The sequence below is a fragment of the Saccopteryx leptura genome, chromosome 2 (assembly GCF_036850995.1).
Source record: "Saccopteryx leptura isolate mSacLep1 chromosome 2, mSacLep1_pri_phased_curated, whole genome shotgun sequence".
Classification (NCBI taxonomy): Eukaryota; Metazoa; Chordata; class Mammalia; order Chiroptera; family Emballonuridae; genus Saccopteryx; species Saccopteryx leptura.
Window position 1 is genome coordinate 249756227 of NC_089504.1, and position 24850 is coordinate 249781076.

The 24850-nt window shown below is 52.2% G+C and overlaps 1 protein-coding gene across 1 annotated transcript in view; it reads left to right on the forward strand.

The window, feature by feature from the left end:
• Positions 1 to 24850, forward strand: part of TMEM132C (transmembrane protein 132C) — a 214069-nt gene that overhangs the window by 83097 nt on the left and 106122 nt on the right. The window contains exon 2 of the mRNA XM_066371182.1: positions 2308 to 3202. Within this exon, the coding sequence (XP_066227279.1) occupies positions 2308 to 3202 (895 nt within the window). The remainder of the gene's footprint in view (positions 1 to 2307; positions 3203 to 24850) is intronic.

Genomic DNA, 24850 nt, shown 5'->3' on the forward strand with positions numbered 1-24850 from the left:
CCCAACACAGATGGGCCTTAGAAACATGCCCCGTTCCTTCCGAGAGCCCTCGGAACACTACCCTCTCCAAATAAATGAGTCTCTAAATCTCTACCCTTCAAGGGTTTCTCGGAGAGCGAGGGAGACATCAGAACAAAAGCATCGGATGTGGCAATTGGCCCATTGCTTTTCACAAAATATTACAGGTTGCTTCAACAGTCAATGCCTTTTTTTTTAAGGACGTACAGCCAGATCCTTTCTGGAATGTCATACCTTGGCAGGACCTCAGAGCAGGGCCACTGAGATAAGAGCAGGGGAGAATGCCATTTCTTTGAAACGTCGTCTTGACAACCCTGGTCCCTTTGGCCGAGAGGCAAGGGCAGCTTTGATTCGATAACCAGTGTCCCCGGAGAAGGATTAGGGGACTTTGCAGGGGAGAGATTCGTGAAGCTGCCCTACGTGTGGGATGGGCTGTGTTTGCTGCAGCAAAGGTTGGGAAGATGGAAAGACGGACTCGTCATCTCTCAATACACAAATGGTGGCACAGTGGCTTGTTTGGGTTTTTGGTCTTAAAAGGCAGAGACAGGTGATGGGCTTTCTTGGGGCTTTGTAAACTTAGCAGCTGGGGCACTTGCCCCTCCGGTGGCCTGGGTGTGCAGTAGTCCTCCCTTCCTGGATCCCCCACCAGTGGAAGTGTGAGCGCACGGGGTTTCTGTAGAGAGGACAACCTTCCCAGTGCTGTTGGTGTCTGTGATGAGCAGAGGCAGACAAGACGAAGAGCGGTGTTTGTTCCTGCCACGGCACTGACTTCCAGCCCCCAAGGTGCACCGACTTGCCTGCCTGGAAGGTTCTAATTGGCTCTTTCCAACTTCAGTGCACCTGAGGGTTCAGCAGGTAACTGAGCAAAGTGGCCAGCTGAGTAGCTTTTCCCTTTCTTGCTATGTGGGCCTGAAGCCCAACTATTACCAGTTCTTCCCATGTTCAAGGAGAAGCTGTGCACCCAGAAAATCCCCAGTTTAAAAAGTGGTTTCTGTGTCTGGATGGGGTAGCTCAATTGATGAGAGCATCATCCCAACATGCCAAGGTTTGCAGGTTCAATCCTCGATCAGGGCACACGCAAGAATCAACCAATCACAGCATGAATAAGTGCAACAACAAATTGATGTTTCTCTCTCTGTGTCTATGTCTTTGTCTCCCTTTCTTTCTCTCTCTCTAAAATAAATAAATAAACAAATACAGTGGTACCTTGAGATACGAATTTAATTTGTTCTGTAACCGAGCTCATAAGTCAGTCAACTCATGTATCAAACTGCCAATTCTGGACCCGTGTGCCAACGCGCCAACTAGCGGCAACTTCCCGAATCACGACTCATATCTCGGAATTTCGCTCGGATCTTGAACAAAAATACAGACCGAGTCTCAGCTCATGTCTTAAAAAAAAAAATAAAAAATTTGTATGTTGGTCTGTTTGTATCTCCAGGTACCACTGTATATAAATAAAATTTAAAAATAAAATAAAAACTGTTCCTACTCAGCAATCTTCTGCAGGCTAGGGTGAGTGCCACACGTCAGCAGCTTGTTATATCTCTGTGTTTTTTTTTTACTTAATATCTTTCTGTTACTTTTGCCTTTATTTACATAGGCAAGCACATCATTTTTTTCATTGCCTTCAGATTTTGAGTCACACTTAGACAGTTTTTCCTACACCCAGGTTAGAGAGGAAGTCACTCATTTTTTATTTGTCTTAAAAGACATTTCGTTTCTTTTTGTTTAGATCATGGATCCAGTCAAAGTGTATTCTTGTGTATGGTGTGAGGTAGGGATCTAATTTGATGTGGTTCCCACACCCCCACTCCCTCACACCCGCTAATGGCTGGCCAGTTGTCCTGGCATTATTTCGTATGAGATTTCCAGACGCACGTGGCTTTATTTACAGACTGTTTTGTTCCCTAGGCATGCTTTTCCACTCTCGTCCCTCTGTCGTGGGAAGTGTGTTCCACTCACGCAATGTATTTGTGAGTGTATTCCCCTCACACTCATTGGTCACTTGCCAGCGTCCTGTTAGTTGTCACCACATGAAATTGCCTCCGTGCAATAATTCTTCGCCAGCAAAAAAAAAAAAAAATCTCAGTTTCACGTGTTTCCACCTAATACATGTATATAATTGGGGGGGGGGAGCATGTAGTGTCCCTTGCTGGCTGATGCTACAAGGATCGCGATACCTCTTGGCGGTTTTCTCTCTCGTTTCCAAATTGCTCGGGGACCCGAGGATGTCTATGGAGCGATGGTCTCATTTCCCTTTTCCTTGTCTCTCTCTGCCCCCTGTAGTGATAGAGGGCCGCGGGGTCACCGACACCGTCCAGAGGTTCTCCTCCCAGCCTCCCTACCTGCCTGTGAGCTACCGTGTCCTCCAAGCAGAGACCTCCTTCTTCCTGAGGGAGACCCACCAGGAAGGGACCCGCAACGCCAGTCTGCAGTCCCGGGTGGAGTCCTTCTTCACCTACCGAGCCAGGAGGCCCCCGCTGCTGAACGCCAGCTATGGACCCTTTTCCGTGGAGAAGGTCGTGCCTCTGGACTTGACATCAACTTCCAACTTTCTGGGCCCCGCTGATACCTTCAGTTTCAACTGGAAGCTGCAGGCACACATCCTGCAGGACAAGATCTACCCGGGCCGGCCCACCGTGCAGGTGCTCTTCCACGTGGTGGGCCGGGACTGGGCGGAGCGCGCCGGCCCCGCCGAACCGCTGCCCTGCTTGCGGGTGTTCGCCTTCCGGGAGACGCGGGAGGTCCGGGGCAGCTGCCGGCTGCGCGGCGAGCTGGGGCTGTGCGTGGCCGAGCTGCGGCTGCCGGCCGGCTGGTTCAGCGCACCCCCGGTGGTGGCCGGGCGGAGGCGGCCGGCGGACCCGGCGGCGGGCAGCGCTGCGCAGCTCTACTACACTGTGCACCCGGGCGACGCGCGCGGGGACTGCGCCGGCGGGGACGTCAGGAAGGGCAACGCCATCCGCCCGGGGAAGGACGGCCTGGCGGACAGCACGTCCCACCTGCAGAGGATTGGCGCCGTGGGCCTCTACGGGGCCCAGGACAGCAGTGACCAGCTCAACGAGCTGCGTCTGGACGGCAACGTGGCGGTCTGGCTGCCCTCCAGGCCGGTCAAACAGGGAGACGTGGTCACTGCCTATGTCACCATGGGCAGCAACTCCACCGTGGACCTCTTCATCCTGAGGTAGGTGCTGAGACTGGACACGGGAGTCCTGGCCGCCCCGGGGAGATGGGACTGGATGCTGGGGGGGGCATATTCAGAAGGGCCAGTTTCCCCTGCCTATGGGGACCCTCCTGCCTCCCATGGAAGTCAAATTCCCCACCTGTCCACACACTTTCAGCAGATGTCTCACCTGTGAGGGGTTTGGGAGTGGGAAAGAAGGCAGAAATTGGATCCAAGAGAAGCAAGACGAAATGAATCCCTCACTCTCTTTGACCTTGAATTACCATCAGAGTTGAGGAGGGGTGTGATTTTTCCTTGGCTCAGAATTCTTTGGGAAATATGCAGACACCGGTGGCGTGATTGAAAGCACGTGCTCAGGGAGGGGGTCCGAGAGAAAGACAGGCAGTGAGGTAGATGTCTCGCTCTGGGTGTCTAGGTGAGAAAAGCCACCGATAATAACACCAACCCCACTGGGGAGAACGGTCCGGCCGTGATTGAAGGAACGTGCCCCATGGAAAGCTATTTAGCAGAGGTGTTGCATCTCATAAAAAGAAAAAAGGAAAAAGAAACTAAGTTTAATCAACAACAGAATAACCCACCATCACCTCTGCTGGTTCCGCAGGTGGCACTAAAGTTTTCATGGGACTGCCCTGTCGGTACGGAGAGTGGATTGATTCCAAAGTTTGGTACAGAAGCACCTGTTCTCTGAGGATAATTAATACTGGGCTGGGGGGGGGGGGCACTGAAGACAAATCCTTAATCTTAAAATGGGACCAGAATGTCATACTCGTGGGAAAGGATATTTGATTGAGGTTTGTTTGAAAGATAAAAGACGATAAAAATCAGTTTGTTTGCTTTTTTTTTTTTCATTATCGTTAAAGGAGGTCGTGGGTTATGACGGCAGCTGTGGGTTTTTAGAATTCAAAACTGAATCCCACGGAGAAATGAGTTGTTTGGATAAATACTCGTAAAACAGAGTGATGGCCTGTGGCAGCGTGTTCTGTTGGACCTGTTTGTGGCGGGGCTCTGGGACGGTGATTGGGACAGGTCTGGGCTGTTGTCACACAGCGCAGTCCGAGGTTTCTGTGAGTCTCTCCCAGGCTTTTCTGGTTCCTTCGGATTTCAGTCATTCCCTCCTGAAGCGGGTCCTTGTCACCTTTATAGTTTTTCTGGTAATATTCGAGTGGATTTATTTTACCAGACCCACCTTTGAGGGTGCTTTGGGTTACGACGGAGGATTTTTACGACGTTTTTTGCATTCAGCAACCTTATGAACACCAACCTCTTTTACAAGAGGTCAAGTTCGCCTAACACGTCGGCAAGGCGGTCGATCGTGGGTCCCAGTGGTCAGCCCGCCCCCACCGACTCCGTGTCTTGAGGGACACGCTTCCTATCAGGGTGTCGGGGATGCATTGCAGATGTCTTTCCCTAACAACAGTGGGGCCAGGATACTAACTCTTTAGATGAAAGGATTTGTTTTGCTTGTTTTCTCCTCCCTTGATGGGGTTAAACGCTGGTCCAGGAAGTCTGAGTTCTGTTTTCACTGGGTCCCTTAGTGCCTTCGGGTTCACGTCATTCATGGTGAAGTGAAGAGGTCAGCCCTGGCTTAGGAAGTAAAAGCAGAACTCGGGGAACTGGTAGCATCGCCAGCACATTAGAAGACTCCAGCGTCCTGAGTGTCTTCCCATCTGTGGTATCCCAAGCGGCCTCGTCCGAAACACAGGTTCCACCTCTACGGGGCTGATCGTGAACGAGCCGCCTCGTCCCTGAGTCTGCGGGGTCTTGGCTGCAGGCAGGGACGTGGACCTGGGTCATGGGAGGGAAGAGCTGCTCGCATGGCGGTGAACACAGTCCCGCCCTCAGCGGACCTCAGGTCTGACTCTGTCCCGCCTTCTGGCTGAGGGGCTGCAGGGAGGTCCCCTAAGCCCGGCAGGCCTCAGTTTCCCATCTCTGAATCAGGTGTGACAATGGTACCCATTGCTGCAGGAGTGGGAGGGTTTGGTGGGCTAATATCCATGTGCGAGATGCTTCCAGGTGCCTGGCACGTAAGCAGCGCTTCTCGGAGGCTGGCTGTTGCTAACAGGGTTGCTTCAAAGCATCTATCACTCTCTCAATAGGCTCTGAATTATATTGGCGCGGGGAAAGGACATTGTATCATACACAAAACAACAGCTCCCCAGTTTATACTCAAAGATACATTGATTCTCATTTTGCTGTCATTTTGTTTAAAGTACAAAAAATAAAAAATAACACTGTTTCTAAATGGTATGAGCTCCTGGAGCACAGAGAGTCCCGGCAACATGGCTCTGGGCTGGATGCCGCTGAGTGAGCGCCGTCCGGGGCAGCAGCCCTGAGTCTGCCTTCCCGAGCGTCCCAACCACAGACCAGAGTCCCGGGCAGAGAGAGAGAGGTGGCGGAGAGTCAGAGCAGGAACTGACCCCAGACATCGGGCATGAAGGACGCAGTGGCCAGGATGGGGGGGGGGGGGTATGAGCAAGGCTGGTTTTCCCTTTCCAGGTGACAGGTTTTATTTTAATTTAGTGAAATTAATTGTAATGTTTAATTTTCCACTGATTTCAGAGAGAGAGAGGGAAGAGAAGGAAGAGAGAGAGAGAAGCATCAATTCATTCCATTTAGTTGGGCACTCATTGGTTGCTTCCCCTACGTGCCCTAACCGGGGATCGAACCCACAACCTCAGTATTCCAGGATGATGCTTTATCCGCTGAACTACCCTATCAGGGCCTTAATTTTTGTTTAACTTTTTAAAATTGATTTTAACAAGAGAGGAAAGAGAGAAAGAGAGGAACATCGATCTGCTCCTGTGAGGTCCCTGACCCAGGGATCAAACCGGCAACCTCTCCGTTTCAGGATGACGCTCTTAACCAACCGAGCCATCCGGCCAGAGCAAGGAGACTCTGAAAGTAAGGGAGCAGAGGTGCTCGGAACTAGGGTGCCGAGGGCATGTTCTGTTCTGTCCTTGCTCAGGGCTGTGGGTCCAGTGGCATACTGAGTTCCATCCTGGTTTGACTGGCAGACATAGGCACAGTCGTGGTGGTTAAAAACCACCATCTGTGTCCCCCCATCCAGATCGACACAGCGTGTTGTGTGCTGAGCGGCCGCTGTGGGCTTCCAGCCTCTGCCAATAAATAAATTAAAAGGGGGAGTGGTGGGGGTAGGGATGCAGGAAGTGCCTCTGTGTGAGGGATGCTGAGGAGTATGCTCTCTCCAAGCAGGATGTGACCACGACCGTAGGTGGGTGTGTTTCTAGAACCTTCATGCCTGTCAAGGGACTGCAGGTCCAGACTGGCTCTCACCTCCTCCAAAGGGGTGTTGTGGGGTTAACCTCATCCCCACCCAGCCCGGGCCAAAGGGCAGAGTGCTAGGTTCCCCACTCCAGTGGGTGCACGCAGTGGGGTTCAGGAACACGTCGCTCCTTAGTCACATGGCGCCTCACAAGGCGGTCGGCTGGTACTTAATTATTCACAAAGGCGCAACATCCACAGCACAATTATTCAAAACAGCTGGGATGGGAAAGCACCCGGAATGTCTCTCCACGGATGAATGAGTCGATAAAATAGGATGTATCCGTCTGATGGGTCGTACTTGGCCGTGGGAAGGAATGGCTCCCTGCCTGGTACGCGCGGCAAGGCGGGCAGACCGGGCAACAAGGCGCTGCCTCACGGGGAGGACCGCGTGTCCTGCGGTTCCGTTTCCGGGGAATGTCCAATTAGAAGAGGCAAGTCCTGGGACGCGGAAAGCAGATCAGTGATAGCCAGGGGCCAATGAGATGACTAGCAGGGACTGATTGCTCACGTGGACAGGGTTTCGCAGGGGTTGGGGCGGGGGGTAAGGAGGAAAGCATCCTCGTGTTAAGGTGGGGATGTTAGCACAACTTTGTGAATATACAAAACACCACTGAGTTATAAATTTAAAAAGTAACCCCCCAAAAAAGTTGCCCTAAGAGATGATGTTGTGGCAGAGAAAAAAATGTGTTGACGCTGATGTCTCTTTATAATCTCTAAACTAACCACATGTTGAACAGTGAAACTTTCTTATATATATTTTTTTAATCTAGTCTACAGAGTCTTTTTTTCCCATCAAGTGACCAAGTGTATAGTGGCCTTTCCCACACCCAACAGTGTTTTGAAGGTCTTGCCAGATTGAAACTTTTTCCCCGGATGCTGAAATATTTGTTAGACTTTGTATCGTGTCCCTTTTGGAAGCCGCATCAACATTTCTGATTAATAACAATGGCCAAAACCAGGACCGACTGGCTTCCATCCAGCCCAAGGTAGCCAACGCGAGTGTCTGCAGCCGAAGCCATGTAGAGGGACACCGATCATGGAAAGGTCACACGGGAGGGTCTTAGCACCACCCCACACCCAGACTGTCAACTCGCAGGCTGCCTAACTGCCCAGGATCGGCACAAAATCTAGTGAAAATGATTACGATATATAAACAGAATTCTGAGACGAGACTCCCAAGCCCACGCCATGGCCAGTCTGATGGATACATGACACCATGGAAACCATGACCCTGCCCGTGGTGAGGAGGCGGCCGACAGGAGCTCCGTGCCTTCTCTGGAGGGAGTGGGCGCATCTCAACTCCAGCCATGATGGTCACGCTGGAGCCCAGGACCATGGCCACTGGTTTCACTGGTTTTAAAGAGAGGCTGGCCATGTGTGCTTCTAGATATAACCTTTCTGTTTATAAATGTGGATGGCAGAATCACTTTTCGGCCGCCAGTGTGCAGGCCCGGGGACCCAACTGTGTCTGACTGGGCCGCCACGTGGCGTCTCTGGATTGAAGTCATGGCTCAAAGCAAAAGAATGTATTCGTTTCCTCGGCTTCTGTAATAAATTACCCCAAACCGGGTGGCTCCAAACAACAGAATTTCTCCTGTCCACGTTCTGGAAGCTGAAAGTCTGAAATCAAACGGTTGGCAGGGCCACTTTTCTTCTGAAGGCTCGGGGGGTGGGGGTCCCGCCTGGCCTCCTCCAGCCCCTGGTGGTCGCTGGCCATCCTTGGCGCCCCTCGGCATGGGGCTGCACACCACCCCTGTCCCGGCCTCTGTCTTCACACAGACCCCTTCCATTCTGTTTCTCCTCTGTGTCTCTGTATCCCAAACCTCCCTCTCTTTTCTCTTTATAAGGACACCAGTCCCTGGATGTGTAGGATGCACTCTAATCCAGAATGACCCGTCTCACTTTGAGATCCTGAACTAGCCGGGTCGGCAAAGACCCTGTTTCCAAAGAAAGTCCCCTTCGCGGAGGTCCTGGGGGGCCGTGCACTGGCAACAGGCACGTTTGCACATGTCAGCCCGCTGCGGGGGGCTGGCCAGCCGACGTATTTCAGAGCCTTCTCCTGTGACACCCTCAGTGCTTTGGAATTGCTACATGCAATATGTCCCTTGGTGGCTTCAAATGATGGTCCCTGGGCAGGGGGAGGGGGCAGCGAGGGATGAGAACCCTGCTTTCACCAAGCAGAGAGTAAACCCTCCTCTGCTGGGTGAGCTGAGACCTCCTCCCTCAGACCCATTTGTCTAATCAGGGAGCCCAGCCTAGGCCTGCGCCACTATAATCTAATCCCGGGGAGGGCTCCCGCTCCCTCACCCCTTTATGTCTGAGGGGAAGGGAGGCCCTCAACGACAATCTCTGGACATCGCTGGCTCCTCATTCCCAACTGCTCGTGCAGGCTGCGGGGTTGAGGGAGCCCCCCTGGAATGCGCTGACTGTCCCCAGACTCATTGCTGGGAGGACGCCCTAGGTGAGACACCCCCGAGTTTGCCTCCACCGCAAAGTGGGAGCTGATGCAGAAGATTCCAGAAACGTGTGGCTTTGCCCACCGTTGTCCAGCGTCCATTTCCCTGCTGAATGCCTCTGAAGGGAAGGTCTGTTTCCGTGTTCATCGGCTGGTCACTTGAAATGCTTTCTCCCGGAGCGAGCGGAGAAAAGGAGCAGTTTCCCTTCTGCTGGGGAAATAAGAAAGGAGGCAGTAACGTTTCCCGTCCTGAGTCCTGCGCCCCCTCCCGCTCCCTCCCTCCCCACCGCTAGTCTGGGTTGCCAGGCAGCCTGCCCCCACTCCTCCATCACCATGTGCAGCATGAAGTGGACTCCAGCCCTGCGCGCCCCCTCCTACGGCTTGTTTGTTTGCGTCTCTTCAGCCTGCAGACCAGCTGCCTTCCTTGTGGAGCTCCCCAGCTCCCAGCCCTGCCTGCTACATGCGGTCAGATGCACCTGGGAGGGGTCGGCCCCTGTGAGACGCCGTCTGGCCCTTTGCATCCGGACGCGCGTGGAGACGTGAGGCCAGCCGGCCGACTGGTGGCATCATTGTTGCAGCTGGAGCGGCCGGCCTGGCAGAATCCCGGTGTGCTGGGATATCTTTGTGCTCACCTGCAGCTCCTGGGTCCAGTGTCCTGCCCGGACTACGGGGTTCCGAAATAGCGGGAGCCTGAACCGTTTAGGTGTGGCACCCGCGAGCGTTATTAGCGGACTCAAAAACCTGGGAGGGGGTGTAGCAAGTGTATCTGTTTTGAAAGCATCCGCTGGCGCTCCCCTTGTCGAAAACCTTCCTTGGACTGTCACCGTAATTCCGGTCCCCGTGGCCTGTGTCCCGGAGCAGTGAGTGTCTATTGTTTTGTAGGGTTAGTCCTGGGTGCCATCCCCCGGGCCAGCTGGGCTCCCATCCACTCTCAGGAGGAGGAGTCCTGGAAATGGGGCCATTGGATGGTGTGTGCAGGAGGGAAGAGGAGGTGACCCCACCAGGAGCTCTGGCCCAACTTCCAGCCATGTCCCCGGCTGTCCCCACGGCTGGAGCCCCGTGGATCCTCCCTTTCCTCCAAGGTGGGATCCATGTTATGTCAACGGGGCTTTCCTCCTGTTATCTGACCTTGGAAGCATCCAGTCAGAAAGGCCAGCACCCCCAGACCTGGACCACGGCTGTCATGCACATGGGAACCCCTCGTGAGGACAGCAAGTAGAAGACAAGAGACCATTACCTCACATGGACTTGAAACACCAGCGGCGTCCATCCGCGTTTTGCGCCAGGACAGCAGTCAATTTGGACGTGCCTTCTGGGAGAATGCTTCTCTCCTTTCGAGGTTTTTTTTTTTTTTTTTTCCATTGCATGTTGCAACACCTTAGCTGTTCATTGATTGGTTTCTCATATATGCCTTGACCGCGGGCCTTCAGCAGACTGAGTAACCCCTTGCTGGAGCCAGCAACCTTGGGTTCAAGCTGTTGGGCTTTTGCTCAAACCAGATGAGCCCGTGCTCAAGCTGGCAACCTCGGGGTCTTGAACCTGGGTCCTCTGCATCCCATTTCGATGCTCTATCCACTGCGCCACCGCCTGGTCAGGCTCTCCTTTCGAGGTTTTTAGTGGGATCTTAAAAACGCGGACCCTGCTCAGCAACATACAGGACTCCACTTCCTCTTCAATGGATCTTTCCCGGTGCCTCCTGGGTCAGACCTGGTGCTGCAGAGCCCACACCCTGGCTCCTCTGGGGGCTGCTGGTGGACAGTCATATCTGCATAGTGACCGGTGAGTCATTCATTTGTAAAGTGCCATGTGGTCCTCAACAGCCCTCACAGGACTCCTGTTTGGTAATAAGGCCATTGCTGATGTAATTGATTAAGAGACGTCTGGAGCAGCATGGGCCCTGGTCCAATATGACTCACGTGATGATGAGTCTGTCTATAGCTATATTCGTGTGTCTATTTAGATATATGGACATATATATATATATATATGTGTGTGTGTGTGTGTGTGTGCATTTATTATACTATTCTTTTGATTTTTCCAGTTTAAAAATTTTTTGATTAAAAAAAATGTTGAAAAAAGATGGCAATGTCTGAATCCTACACTTATCCCATGCCATCTGCATCTCTGGGCAATGCCCTTGGAGGTCATCAGTATTTGTTTGTTTTTTAAATCTTTTCGGCTGATTCTGATAAGCAGTCAGTTGGGGACCCACAGCCCCAGGCTCACGCATGTCTCCAGCCTTGTTTCTTACCCCTCCCTCCGTCCCATACGCATCCTCATTGAACCTCTGCTTTCTCGCTGACGCACCAGGACAAGCTCACTTCAGCCTCAGGGCCTTGGCACGTGCTCTGCCCCGGGTCTCAGATGCAGACTGGGCCTCTTTGTGCTGCTCAGGACCCCGCCCGGGTTGCTTTCATTCCCATGAAGCTCCCCCCCATCGGAGCCCCCTGTCCCCGCCTTCCGTTCTCTGCAGGGTCCTTTTCGTACCCTTCTCCCATCACTCATCACCCGGAGGATAGGTTCGGAGTCTGGGAGAGACCCCTCTGTGCTCCAGGCCTGGCCAGGTCTGTGCTGTCGCTACGCCCACGGTATCTTGGGGTGTGTGTGGGGGCTGGCGGCAGGGGGCTTTGTCACTGAGGAAATGCCCATGACGAGGCTCATAAATGAAGTTATAGCGGGCGGGCTGCATCTCTGAGTCCAAGGTGAGCTTGTGACCACACAGGAAGCCCGAACAGTTCTATAAAGACGCCCGTGGTGTATGCAGGTGAGTGGTGAGGGGTGGACCAGTCCTGGACGCGGCGAGGTTCCCGATCCCCCCCGGCATGTGCCTGGGGGGGAAGTCACAGTCGCTGAGGGAGGGATTTGCGAGGCCAGAGCGGGGAGTGCAATGATAGGCGTCCGATTCCAGGAAGCAATCATTTCAACTCTTCTTTGACCTGAGAGAGGGGCGATCAATATCTCTGCTGTCGGTGCCCTGTGAAGGCTTCGCAGCCTTTGCTGGGCCGGTGTCCGCCCCCAGACACTCTTTGATGACTTTTCCTTTTGTTCCCCCACCCCCCTGCAATTAACTCTGTGAGCAAAGACACGAAGACGGGGTCTTATTAAGTCGAGACCAGGAGAGCTCCTTGCACAATGGATGGTTTCCGATCTGACAGGGGGAGGGAAGGCTAACCACGAAAACATGATTTAATTGTGGGGAGGGAGGCGTGAAGGCCACTCCCTGGGGACGCTCCCTCCCTCGAGGGCGGCCGCTGCCACTTACTGAGAGCATTTCTCTTTGGGGAAAGAATGAAAAGTCCCCGGGATCTGGAAGATCGTCCTGCCAAATTCTGGAATCCCAGCCGCCGGGCACGGGGCCTGGTCCTTCGTTCTTGATCAGCCTCCAAACACGCGGGGCGACAGGCTTGTTGCTATGGAAATTGCTACTTTTCTTTCCTGTTGCATAAGGAAAGTTAAAAGAAAAACATTACTTAAAAATAACAAAACAAACAAACAAACAAAAAAAACCCAAAAACCCTGTGACGTTTCCCCTTCCCTTATCCGGCTTCTGTTTGGCTTCTAAAACAACAGGACAGGGGTGCCACTGTCCAAACTGAAGCAAACAGGCAAGGAATTAAAAGAGAAAGGTACCATTTACAAGTCAAGATTCCCCTTTATCCCCCTCTCATCCCGTCCTGGAGAGGGGCTGTCTTAGTTCACCGCTGTCCTCGCTGCCATTCCAGCAGGTGCTTTTCAAACCCTCAGTAGGTGGGTGGGCGCAAGGCAGAGTCATCCCCTGGACGGTGTGAGGGTTGCTGAGATTTATGACTGCCTTGGTCCCGAGGGGCTTCTGTGAAGCAGCTATCCGAAGGGGGAGGCTGGCTTCTCTGCTGAGGATGCAGGCTCCCTCCCCTGGACACCCCTCTACCCCTGCTATGACAGGTGAGCCCCCACGAGGCTGCCTCTGCCCAGAAACATCTTCCCGTAGGGCCTGGAGTGCGGGGGCTGGCATGGGAAGGACCCACCCATCCTGAGCGCCCGCCCAGCATTCACCGAGTCTAGTCTCCCTCTCCGGGGACATTGTCCCTTCTCATGGGATAGTCTGGAATAAGAATGAACTCTCCCTAAGGGAGGACGGGATGGTGTAAAAGCACCCCCTGGGGAGCTCCCACTGGCTTCCGGAATGTTCTGTCTGCAGACACAGCCAAGCCCCTATTTGCAGCACAATGCCAGGGAAGACCACAGAGCACTAAAAAGACCATGGTAATTGAGTCCTAATGGACGTGAGACAATTCATCTCAGTCCCTGTCAAAGCCCCAACAGCTTTACAACACTGTTTCCTGTGTATCTGTTTTCCCCACACGCACGCTGGGCACAGCAAGGAGGAAGGGAGGGCTGTGTGGAGTAGTCAGCAGAATGACCCACAGTGTCGCTTGGGTCCCAAAAATTTGCCTTCTCAGATGGGTGAAGGTGACCTTGCTTTCATTTTTCTTTTTCTTTTTTAATTAAGTGAGAGGTGTGTGGGGGTTGCAGACAGACATACTCTCACATGGGCTCCAACAGGAATCCACCTGGCAAGCCCCCTAGGGGATGATGCTCTGCCCATCTGGGGCCACTGCTCCATTGCTCAGCAACTGAGCTACTTTTAGCACCTGAGGGGGAGGCCATGGAGCCATCCTCAGTGCTCGGAGCCAACTTGCTCAGACCAATCGAGCCATGGCTGCGGGAAGGAAAGAGAGAGAGGGGAGGGGGTGGAGAAGCAGATGATCACTTCTATATGCCCTGACCGGGAATCAAACCAGGGACTTCCACATGCCAGGCCGACACTCTACCATTGAGCCACTGGCCAGGGCCAGGTTACCCTGCTTTTTACAGGTGCCATACACAACTCCACCCTCTGTCTGGCCCAAACTGTCACCAACTCTAGAGAAATCAGTCTCTCTGGCAGGGACCCATGGGGACACCCCAGCTCAGTCCTTCTGAGGATATCCTTGGCTGAGTTTGGGTGTCAGAACAAAATTCCAGATCCCAGGCCATGACAGATACATATAGACCCACCAACCTTTGGGAGCCACCAATGGCTGCAGACAGACAATGGGTCTCCATGCAGATGTAAGGTGCTCGTGGGCCAGCAGGAGGCAGAGCACCCACCTTCTAGGAGGAAGCCAGGCACCTGATGCTGGGGACCACACCCCCAGGAACACCGGTGTTCTCAGATCCTAAGACGCCCACTCTTCCATTTTCCCGAAGGTGTCGACATTTCTCTACCTGGTGCATTTAATCTACTCTTTATCACATGTCACCTACTGGGCTCTGCAGTCACTGTGAGAGACAGCAACTTCCTCAGTGCTGGATGTCAATGAACCCTGCAGCCTCCTGAGCTCTGAGCCCTTTCTGTCCCTGAGTGCTTTGCGTCCACTATTGTATTAGGTGTGGGGCCTGAGCTTGGGGTAATTCCGATCCTTCTGAGCCATTTTGAGCCCTTGCTTAACCAGGGACATGGAGCGCAAAAGGGCCTTCAAGGGGCACGCCAAGTGAGCATCAGAGTCGGCAACGTGACAATTGCTTTCTTGTTACTGATGAAAATGGTGGGAGGGCTTTCATTTTAACAAATGGGGCTCCAGACGGTCAGAATTGCTGGGGGGTGGCGATGGCAGACCTTGCTATGTGCAGGGCCACTGTCCAAATGCACCCCATGGGTGGGACGATCTCACTACACCCCAGAAAGGCCCTGAGATGTAGGTATTATTATCAGAATCCTTATTATGGTGGTTGTTGTTCCTGTTACTGTTTCCTGATGTTGCAGAGATGGAATGGAGGCATCAAAAGCCAAGTGGCTTGCCTGACCTGTGGTGGTGCAGTGGGATAAAGCGTCGACCTGGAAGACTGAGGTTGCCGGTTCGAAACCTTTGGCTAGCCTGGTCAAGGCACATATGGGAGTCGATGCTTCCTGCTCCTCCCCCTTCTCTCTCTCTCTCTCTTTCTCTCTCACTCCTCTCTCTCTAAAAATCAATAAATAAAATTTAAAAAATTAAAAAGCCAAGTGGCTCTTCCAAAGTCACATGACTCGTTGTCGACGTAGGTGGGAACTGAACCCCCCAAGATGTAGCTGAAGAATGAAGTGGGTGTAGCAGCAGCTTTTGTCCACCATAAAACCACCTGGAAATCAGTGGCTTAGAACCAACACTGTGTCTTTGGCTTGCGATTCTGAGGGTGTCCTTAAGCTGGGTGGTTCCTCCGAGCTCGGCTGTCTCCCCATGGTGTCTGAGAGGAACTGTCAGTCAAGCCTGCGTTTCTGCCTCTGGGGGTTGGGGGTCTGTCGAATGACAGTGCCTCTTGGGAACACGTGTGTCTCATCGTCCACCAGGCTGGCTTGGGCTTGTCCAAAGGGCTCTCTCCCAGGAAGGACGGTACAGGGAAACTAGATCCAGATCCGGTCTTGAAATCCATCCAATATGACTTCCTCTTGGCCACAAAAAAAAGAAAAAAATAAAGAAAGAAAAGAAAAGAAAAGAATGCCAAAACCACTCCAGGTTCAAAAAATGTGGAAACAGACGGCACCACCTCGTGGGAGAGGCTTCACAGTCACATGGCGGAGGGACCCACTGCCCGGGAGGAAAGAGCCATGCATATGAACGTGAACGTGTAGCCTTCAGTTCTCCCGTGTTAACCCATCCATCAGAACATTACTTAGCATCTGGTGTAGGGTCTGGTGCCCAGTGACGATGTGTTTTGTTGGACCGGTGTAATATGGTAAATACTAACCCATTTTAATTCCGGATCTGGTTTTCTCTTAAAAAATAAGAAGGTCTGAAAACGAAGCCCACTCTTTGTCCTCCAACTGTTAGGAGCCAGCTTATGGCCGCTTTGCGGGAAGGAAGGGGAACTTTTGTTCTCTGCTCCACTCCCCCCCCCCCCTTTTGCCCCTGTATTTTCCCTCCAGGACCTCCCAGCAGAGCCTTCCTGGCTTCCGTAACATGCTCCCCTGACCGTGGGAGGCATGCCCCCTGAGCTCCTGCAGTAGAGACTCGGTCGCTGTGTGGGCTCCGGTCTCAGCTTCATCCAGTTAATTGTGTTAACCTGCGCTCCGCTGCCAGAAACAGACCAGACCACTACTTATTAGTCTAGGCTTTGGGTCTGTTTACAGTTTATTAGGATGATTCGTCCATTTGGACTGAAGCCAAGAGGAAACCTCATTCCCGTTGGATGTTATCGCGAACCCATGATGGGGGGCGGGAACCGCCGGTTCTGCAGGGATGGGGTGCGTGGAGACGCTCTCTTGTCCGGGCTGGGCTCTGCGCGTGTTACAGGGCACCTGTCGGAGAACGAGGTAAGCCCCGTCGTGTCCCCAATAAAAGCACCGATTCTGTGACAGGTGTCCTCTTTGCCATGCGGCGAGTCAAGTGGATAAAGGGGCAGGTCTCTGGTCAGGTGACCGGGGGTTCCTTGTGGAAATGCTTTGCCATGAGGCTGAGGCATAGGTGACACACACAGGCAAGAAGGGGGCGACCTCCTGAAAACAAGAAATGACTTTGAGGGTTTGGGGGCCCCAAATTCTACAAGCGAATTTCTAAAAGTAACCCCAGACTGTGAGGGCATGGGGCTGTGCTCTCTAGAGCACATGGCTGGTAGGACCTTGGATGAGGATGGAAACGGTCCAGGTGTGGGCTATGCGGCAGAATAGCCTCTCGCCGTAGCTGGTGACCAAGCACCTAGGTGTGACTGGTGAGATGGAGACACAGAGTTTTGAGTTCTGTTTTGTTTTCATTTTATTTTCCTTGCTGTAGCCGCATGTGGCTCATGGCTACCATACCGGACAGCATGGAGCGTTCGAGAGAAGGCTGATCTTACACCCTGGCTCTGGTGCTCCCAGTCTAGAATAAATAGTAATAGCGTGAACCCTGCCCCTTTTATTGGGTGGAGCCTCACCAAGGATGAAGCATTGAAATTAGCCCGGTTCTCAGCGCTATGCCCCCCCAGCTCCTTGGCAGAGGGGGTCGGCCTTCAATGACCGTGACATGAAGGTGCAAGGGCTACAGAAAGCCCAATGTTCAGGTGGATAATTCTTTCTGAAGCTGCGGTCAGTACGGCACAGGCCGCATGCCCACGTTTAGTTACTCACTCTTTGGACACCCATCCTTTCTTTTACTAAATTATAATTCATTTTCACGTGTCTAAGAAAACTATAATTACCTTCTCGAACCCCTCATGTCATCAATAAGAACTGAAGCTCAACATTTTGAAGAGATCAGATCAAATCCATTTCCAGAGAAAAAGCAGTGTGAACGCAATGGGTCAATCTTCAAGTACGGCAAAGGTTGCCGTGTTGCTCAGGAAATAACAGAAATTTAAGAAATGCTGATGGCCCTGGCTGTTTGGCTCAATGGTAGAGCATCGGTCTGGCTTGTGGATGTCCCAGGTTCGACTCCTAGTCAGGGCACACAGGAGAAGTGCCCATCTTCTTCTCTACCCCTCCCCCTCGCTTCTTTCTCTGTCTCTCTCTCTCTGTTTGTCTCTTCCCCTTCCACAGCTATGGCTTGAATAGTTCGAGCAAGTTGACCCCAGGTGCTGAGTATGGCTTCATGACCTCTGCCTCAGGCACTAACATAGCTTGGTTGCTGAGCAACAGAGCAGTGTCCCCAGATAGGAAGTGCATTGCCCCCTAGTGGGCTTGCTGGCTAGATCCGAGTTGGGGTACATGTGGGAGTCTGTCTCTGCCTCCTTGCCTCTCACTGAACAATAATAATTTTTTTTAAAAAAAGAAAAATGCTGACGACATGGACATACTTGGTGCTCTGATAATTGTAAATGTCTTTTTTTTTCTTTCTTTTTTTTTGACAGATGCACATGTCTGAAAACATAGCATCTTGTCCTTCAAACCTTTGTGCAGCTGAGTGAACCTCTTCCCCCACCCTTGTTTCATTGGGCTTCTCTTGTTTTTATTTGGAAGTCAGCCGAAGGCATGAATATTCATGACACTGTTAAACAAGATTTTTATTGAAAACAAAAATGGTTCTGAAGTTTTCCATTTGCGGCTCTTTAGTCGGAGGGTAAAAAGCCCCATTGAAACATCCTATCGGGGATTTTGGTTATTTGCCATTTACTTTTGCGAAGAATGTAGGGGTTTTTTTGGGGGTGGGGGCTACTGAGATCTTATCCTCTTTGGGAGAAAAAAAGAAAGCAAAAGCATTGTTTTAAAAAGTACTATATTTCTGTAATTCCATTTTCTATCTGCGAGTATCCTAGGAAGAGACAGGGTAAGATGATTCATGGAAAGGGGTTGAATTTTTTTTTTTTTCAGGTTGCTCTAAGTAAGAAAAAAAAAAAAGGAGCAGCCATCAGGGCTAAAAACATGCCTTTGACTTCTCTCGGGCTCCCTGTGCCTTCTGATTCCTAGAAAATTGATCCTCGGCTTCGTTTTAATTTGTGTGGGTCTCCGCCTGCCACCCTCAGCAGGGAAGCAGGGGGAGGATGGGGGGACCGCCTATTTCTTGGGCTTGATTAATCAGGCATTTTTTCCTTCTTCCTCGTGCATTCCGGTGGGTCAGGGCTACGCATTTGTCACTGGAACCTATTGTTACTTGGCAGAAAATAAATACCCCATCCAAAATGTATCGCCAGACCCCGGGGAATGGGAAGGGTCAGCGAGTGGCTCATGTTGGGTCTGTGCAAACAGTATTGATTTATGGAAAAGAAATCCCCCCCCCCCAGAGTATTTGTAATCAAAGAAGTTTATTCCTGATTGGCTGGCGTGGGGGGGGGGGGGGTGAGCCGAGGTGAGTTGAAGGCTTGGAACCGCAAGGCATTCCTGGATTCATCCACTTCTGCAGCTCATGTTTATGAAGCACCTACTAAGTGCAGTCCTTACACGCAGAGAGCAGGGTTCTAGCGGGACTTACCTATGGTGGGCAGGCAGGCAGTTATCAGGCAATGAGTAATGATAACTTAAGAGCATGGTGACACGTGCAAAGAATGAACATTAACACCCAAATTAATCTTTCTGTGGCATCCTTTGACATGTCTTATTATCCAGAAATGATTTGAGAAAGATGAGGAGGACAGAGAGCAGAGGTGTGAGCGGTTTGCGCAGGGCCACTTCAGGCCACGTTCCGGATGGCGGTCTGTGCAGTGCCCATCGTTTCGGGAGCGGGGGTGGGGGGTGGGGGTGGTCAATAACTTTAAATGGTGGTGATCGCGTATTTCGTCATCGTGGTCGCCTTCCGTTTTTATCCAGTGAGGCAAGGTTTCCATTCGTGATAGTAACATCAAGTTGCATTTTCCAGTAAGTGCACAAGTTAAAAAAAAAAAAAAAGAGGGCAAGTTGTTGTAGAGGAAACTATTCAACAAATCCAGGAACTTTTTGTATGTGGCCATGAGAACACGTGTGATGAGCACATGCACAAGTTGTGAGCCAGCTGCACGCCTTCTTGTCCAAAAATAATTCCCAAGGCGAGAAATGCAAGGCGAGACCTCATTGACACCTTCGTCGTTGCCGTGTGGCCGAGGGTCGATGCTGAGGAGGCTGTCCTGTCTGAGTTTCCAACTGCTGCTCAGTGTCCCACCCCAAACTCACGATACCCTGGGCAGGTGAGACAGGGCAGAGCCAGGACGCTGGTGTCGGCCTCGTGCCTTGTAGGCTGGGCTTCCTCGTGCAGCTGTGATCTGGGCTGCAGCTCGGAGGTGGCCTCACCCCACTGCTCTCTCCTTGTCCCCCTCGTCCCCCCTCAGCTTCTGGAGTCTCTCTCCTTCCAGTGGTCTCTCCAAGCGCCATTACTGAGCAACTTGCATGACTGCTCGGGACTTCAAGAGAACACGGGTAGAAGCTGCCAGGCTCCAAGCCAAGCCAAGCCACTGGGCCAGCCTCTGGCATCCGGGAGAGGCAACGGTGGACTCTTGGTGGGAGGAGTTACAGAAGGGATGAGTGTGGTGGCCGCAGCATCCGTGCTTGGTACTCTTTACCTCCATGCACGCTCTGTAGGGGAAGCAGATGGGAGGCAAGTACTTTAGGAAGCATACAGGGAAAGTGAGTGAGTGTGGCCGGGTGCACAGCACAGGGCAGCCCTCGGGGGGGGGGGGAGCTGCTTTGGAAGATGAGGAGGAGGAGGAGGAGAAAGAGGAGGAGGAGGAGGAGGAGGAGGAAGAGGAAGAGGGTAGGCTAGTTGGCTGTATCTGGAAAATGAAGAGAGATGAGAAGTTTGGCCTGGCATGATTTAACGCCCAGTACTTAAATTTGATAAAAATCCCAGTATGGGAGAGACTGCTTTGAAAAAGTAAGGGAGAATGTGTAGACATTCTTCCTGAAGAAAGAGAAACAAATGAATAAGTGAAAATGATCTTGCTTTGGGGGGGGGGGAAGGGGGAGGCGGGGTCCCTTTTACTTGAAAGAAAGACTTAGGGTGTGTTTGCCCCAGTGCATTTTCCCACTGTCTAGATCAAGAAGGAAGTAGACAGGGCAACTGAATCTCAGGTGCAAACTCCTCACCAAGGTGTCTGAGAAACTCCTAAGCGCGTTTGCACATTGAATAATGATACAAATGACGATCGTTTGTCGTGTCCTTGTTCCACGCAGGGCGCTGTGTTATCACTTTGCTTTGGGTTGAATTAACTCGCGGGAGGTTCCCGCAGGGAGTGTCTCAAACCGGTAGACAACACCCTGCAGGTTGCTTCCCAGTACCGGTTTCCTTCGTCGTGATGGAGCCCTGATCTGGTTCAGGGTCACATAGTCACAACTTCCTCCCCATCCGTGTGCCTCGCCTCAGGGTTGTGGATTTCCCCCCACCCCCAGCTCCGGAAGCTGATGGGATTGGTTTTCTGGTTACTGTTATTGTATATTAATGGCCCTGAGCCCTGGCTGGGTAGCTCAGGTGGTTAAAGCATCCTCCCGATAAGCCAAGTTTGTGTTCACGCCCCCGGGGACCGTGCTGAGTAGCAGGCGGCAGAGGATCCCGTGTGGGGTTCTGGCTGCGTCCCGCTGCCACTCGGTGCACGGCAAACACGGTGATAAAACTACGCTTCGACCCCATCTATAATACCATGGGGAAATGTGTGTCCTCTCTTCTTATGTGAGTCCCGACATCCTAGCTCAGCTTTGCCTCTCGACCTGACCGGCAGGGGCTGAGATGTTTACGGTCCGGCTGTTGACAGGGGAAGTTCACCAGGCCCTCCCCGCGAGCACGTGAGGGTCTAGGGGGTCGGATGTTACACAGAGAGCAGGTGGGCCCAGACAGCAAGAAAGGAACCCAGAACGTTCTACCTTGCCCTGCAGAGCAAATTGGCTCAAGAAACTGGGGAGAGACAGGGCATCCTTTGTATTCTCATCCCCCATGGACAACATGGATCATAAAACCAGCAATTGGCTGAGAAATCCCAAACTGAGTTACTGCGCAAATGGTATTCCAGTGTCTCCTGGCTTCCCGGCGTGGGCTGGGTCCTTCGGACACAGGAAGTAAGAGGAAGTGAGGGGTCCCAGCTTCTCTGCACCAGGCGGCTGAGTGTGTCCCCTTTTAAAACTGGGCTCCAGACAGGGAGCGGCTGGAGTGGCCTGCCTCCCACGGAGGTAGAGCAGGCACGGTGTAAACTGTTTCCTGAATCCTCGTACTCTCAAACCCCACAAAAATGAGCTGTGAGAGATAGAAACTTGAGGCTGTGTAAATGAAACCTTAAAAAAAAAAAAAAAAGAAAGGAATCCTTTGTTGTGTCAGTGCTCCCCTCCCCCTCCTGGACCGTGACTTCGGAGTGTCAGGAAAATCTGCATTGGGGGTGTACTTCACGCGGGATGGCGATAGGGTGCGTCTTAGGTGTGATCGTGGCCAGAAGCAAGGAGCCTGCGGTAAATAAATCACGGCTGTCAAACCCAATTAAGGGCGTTTGTGGTGACTCGATCCACCGTCTGGATGCAGGGCCAGGCCCAGCCCAGACTTCCCGCACGGAAGAGCGAATTTCAGACACAGCACAGAGTTGAGGTCCTGGGTGTCCCCTGCATACTTGTGAGTCAGCCCACACTTTTGTCAGAAGCTCATGGGCCCTCTTGTCACTCTGGTCATGGACACCCCCCATCCCGCGCCCGCTCTGGGTCTCCTCTGCCGTCGGGGGGTCTTGGGTTCCTGCCGCCCAAGGTTTGCACAGCATGGCGTGTCCTGGGCGGATGGCCTTGCTGGGAACTTCCCGCAGAAAGGGGAAGGCAGGCCGGGTTCGTCCCCAGCCTCTGATAACGTGTCCGCATCCAGCAAGCAATTCCTTCCCTTCGGAAATGCGTCACTGGAGAGAGGAGGGCACCTGTCACATGTCTTGCACATCCCTGTCCTGTGTTTTGAGAGACAGTTAGTGAAGGCATGTTGGGGGCAGGCGGGGTGGGGTGGATAACAATGACATAGTTCTCTGGGTGCTCTTGTCAGTGACCCAAATTAAAAAACCGTTTATCTCCTCGGCAAGTTCTACCTCTGCAAGTTTGCCTCCTGGCAGCTGTTCATGAGGAGGGGAGAGGGCAGAGGCGGCTGGCATTCTAAAATCTCCCCCCTGGGTGCTCTGACTCTCCTCGTTCAGGGGCCAGAGCGGGCACATGGGTGGCTCTGAGAGGGGGTGGTGAATAGAGAGGGGCGGTGTGGGCTGCAGACACCCCAGGAGCGAAACGCGTTCCCCCCAAAGCCATTTCAAAGTGCTGTGAATATTTAAAAATCCTCTGTAGGTCATGCATGTCCGCTTCCTCCCCCCGTCCCCCCAAAAAAGAGGAGGAAGAAAGAAAAACTGGAGGTGTGGGGAAAAAGATTTGGCATGACTCTGTCCCTGGAAGTGTAGCTCGATATACTATGATTGACAAGACAGGAACAGAGATCTCCGTGCACATCGAGGGCCGTGCCTCTGGTGATGGATGATCACTTCTGATTGATATGATCACCAATTTGATCATCATCTCGGTGGTCTGACCACTCCACATCTATGGCCACGTTTTAAAGAGTACCGGTAATCGTCAGCTCGAACTGCTTGTTCAGGCGCAGGAGGAGGTTGGTGACAGCACGAGACAGAGATGAAACTGGGCTTGTTCACGTCGACATCTGTACAGCAGGGGAGGTGGCACTGTCGCCTGTCCCAGCTGCTGTCACAAACCCTGCCACCATCACCCCCACCCTACCGGGAGTCTGCTGCCAGTGCCTTGGCAAGCCTCAGACTAAGGTGACCAACTTTTTTACAATGAAAAGAAAGACAAAAATACATTAAAAAAACAATATTGTCAATAAAAGAAACATTTTATTCATTGCAACAATAATATACCATAATATGATAAATGCATAATAAAAAACATTTGTAATATTTTATATTGTAATTATGCTTACATGCCTATTAATTTTTAATAATAATTGTAAGAAAAAAGTACTCATTTAGATACAAATACGTCATATCACATGCAATGGATTGACTCTGCATCGATCGAATACGGACTTTTACAGATGAGTCTTCTAATCTCAGAAAGGAGGACATGTAGGAGGACCCGAGGGAGGATGGAACTTATAAAAGGACTGTCCTCCCTAAAGGAGGACGATTGGTCACCTTACTCAGACAGGTATGTTTGAGTGGTGTCTTCCCTAATTGCTTTGTTTGGAGAATTAAAAAAAAAAAAAAAAAGAGGCCACAGGCCGGCAGGAACAAGGGGAGAAGGGCAGCTGCTTGAGCATTTCTGGGCCTTACCAGCAGGAAATCCATGTTCTTAATAAAAACGCCATGTTGTCCTGTCTCAGGGAGAGCGAACAATTATGGGGATTCTGATGATAATGTGATAATGGTGGTTCTGGCTTGGGCTATTGCTTAAATGATTGAATTAAATCAGTTGATATTTTAACAAGGTGAGTAATCAGAGGCTGGTTGTTATGGATAGTTGCAAGCCCACGGGCTCAGTTTTGTTTATTTTTCCCTTTCTTTCCAGTTGTTGTTGTGACTCTGGGGACTAGAACAGAGCAGTTCCCTGCTGGCCCCTGAGGCTCATGAGCAGGGTCAGGCCCAACCCTGGGGACCTGAGCAACCAGAGTCCCCTCCAGGAGTGGGCGAGCGTGGCCAGCAAGCATGGAACGTGTTGGGGGGGGGGTTCTGCCAGAATGATTCTCAGGTTTCTGCAAAAAGGCCTGGCATCAGGAGAGAGCAGGCTGGGAAATCGGGATGGTGCTGTCCCCATGTGCGTCCCCTGATTGGCCTCCTTAGAGGGGGGCAAGCCTCCGCTCACCCCAGCCCTGCACGTCTCTCCCACCTCCACAGCAGTGCACATGCATCTGTACATCCATTCGTGGATCCACCCACCGTGATGTATCCTGGGGCTTACCTACCGATGGAGGGGTGGGCTGGGGGTCTGGGGGTCACCCAAAGATGGGAGTCCTTGTCTATGATGACATGTGCAAAGGAAACCAGGCAAGGTGTTGCTCAGTGGTAGAGGGAGGGAGGGTCCTGCTCTGCAGAGGGTCTGAGCCGGCAGGGATGGACATATCAGACGCTAATGATGCTCGTCAGTGTAGGTGGGGAGGAGGATGGGTACACCTGTTCAGTGAGCACTGGGGGGGGAGCAGGGTGCCGGTGCTTGTTAGGCAAAGGGAGAGCAGTTCAGATGAAGGACCAGCTTTGGGGCAACAAGGAGGATGGTCAGTTCGAGGCACTGCCTGCAGCCCGGGTGATGGTGAACTTGGTGAGGCAGGCGTGGAGGGGGCCAGGGGCTTGGACCTTCTCAGGGGAGCCCAGGGAAGCCATTGAGTGGGGGAGGGACTCTCTGACTGTCACAGGGGAGAGCCAATGGGGAGGGATTGGTAAAGAGACATTTTCCAAAATGCACTTATTTTTAGTGGTACATGAAGATTTCTATCTATATAATTAGGTATTTAGTTGTAAGTGCATTAGGAAGAGAAAAATACTAGCACATAAACATTCTGCATTTGCACAGATACGGTTACTTA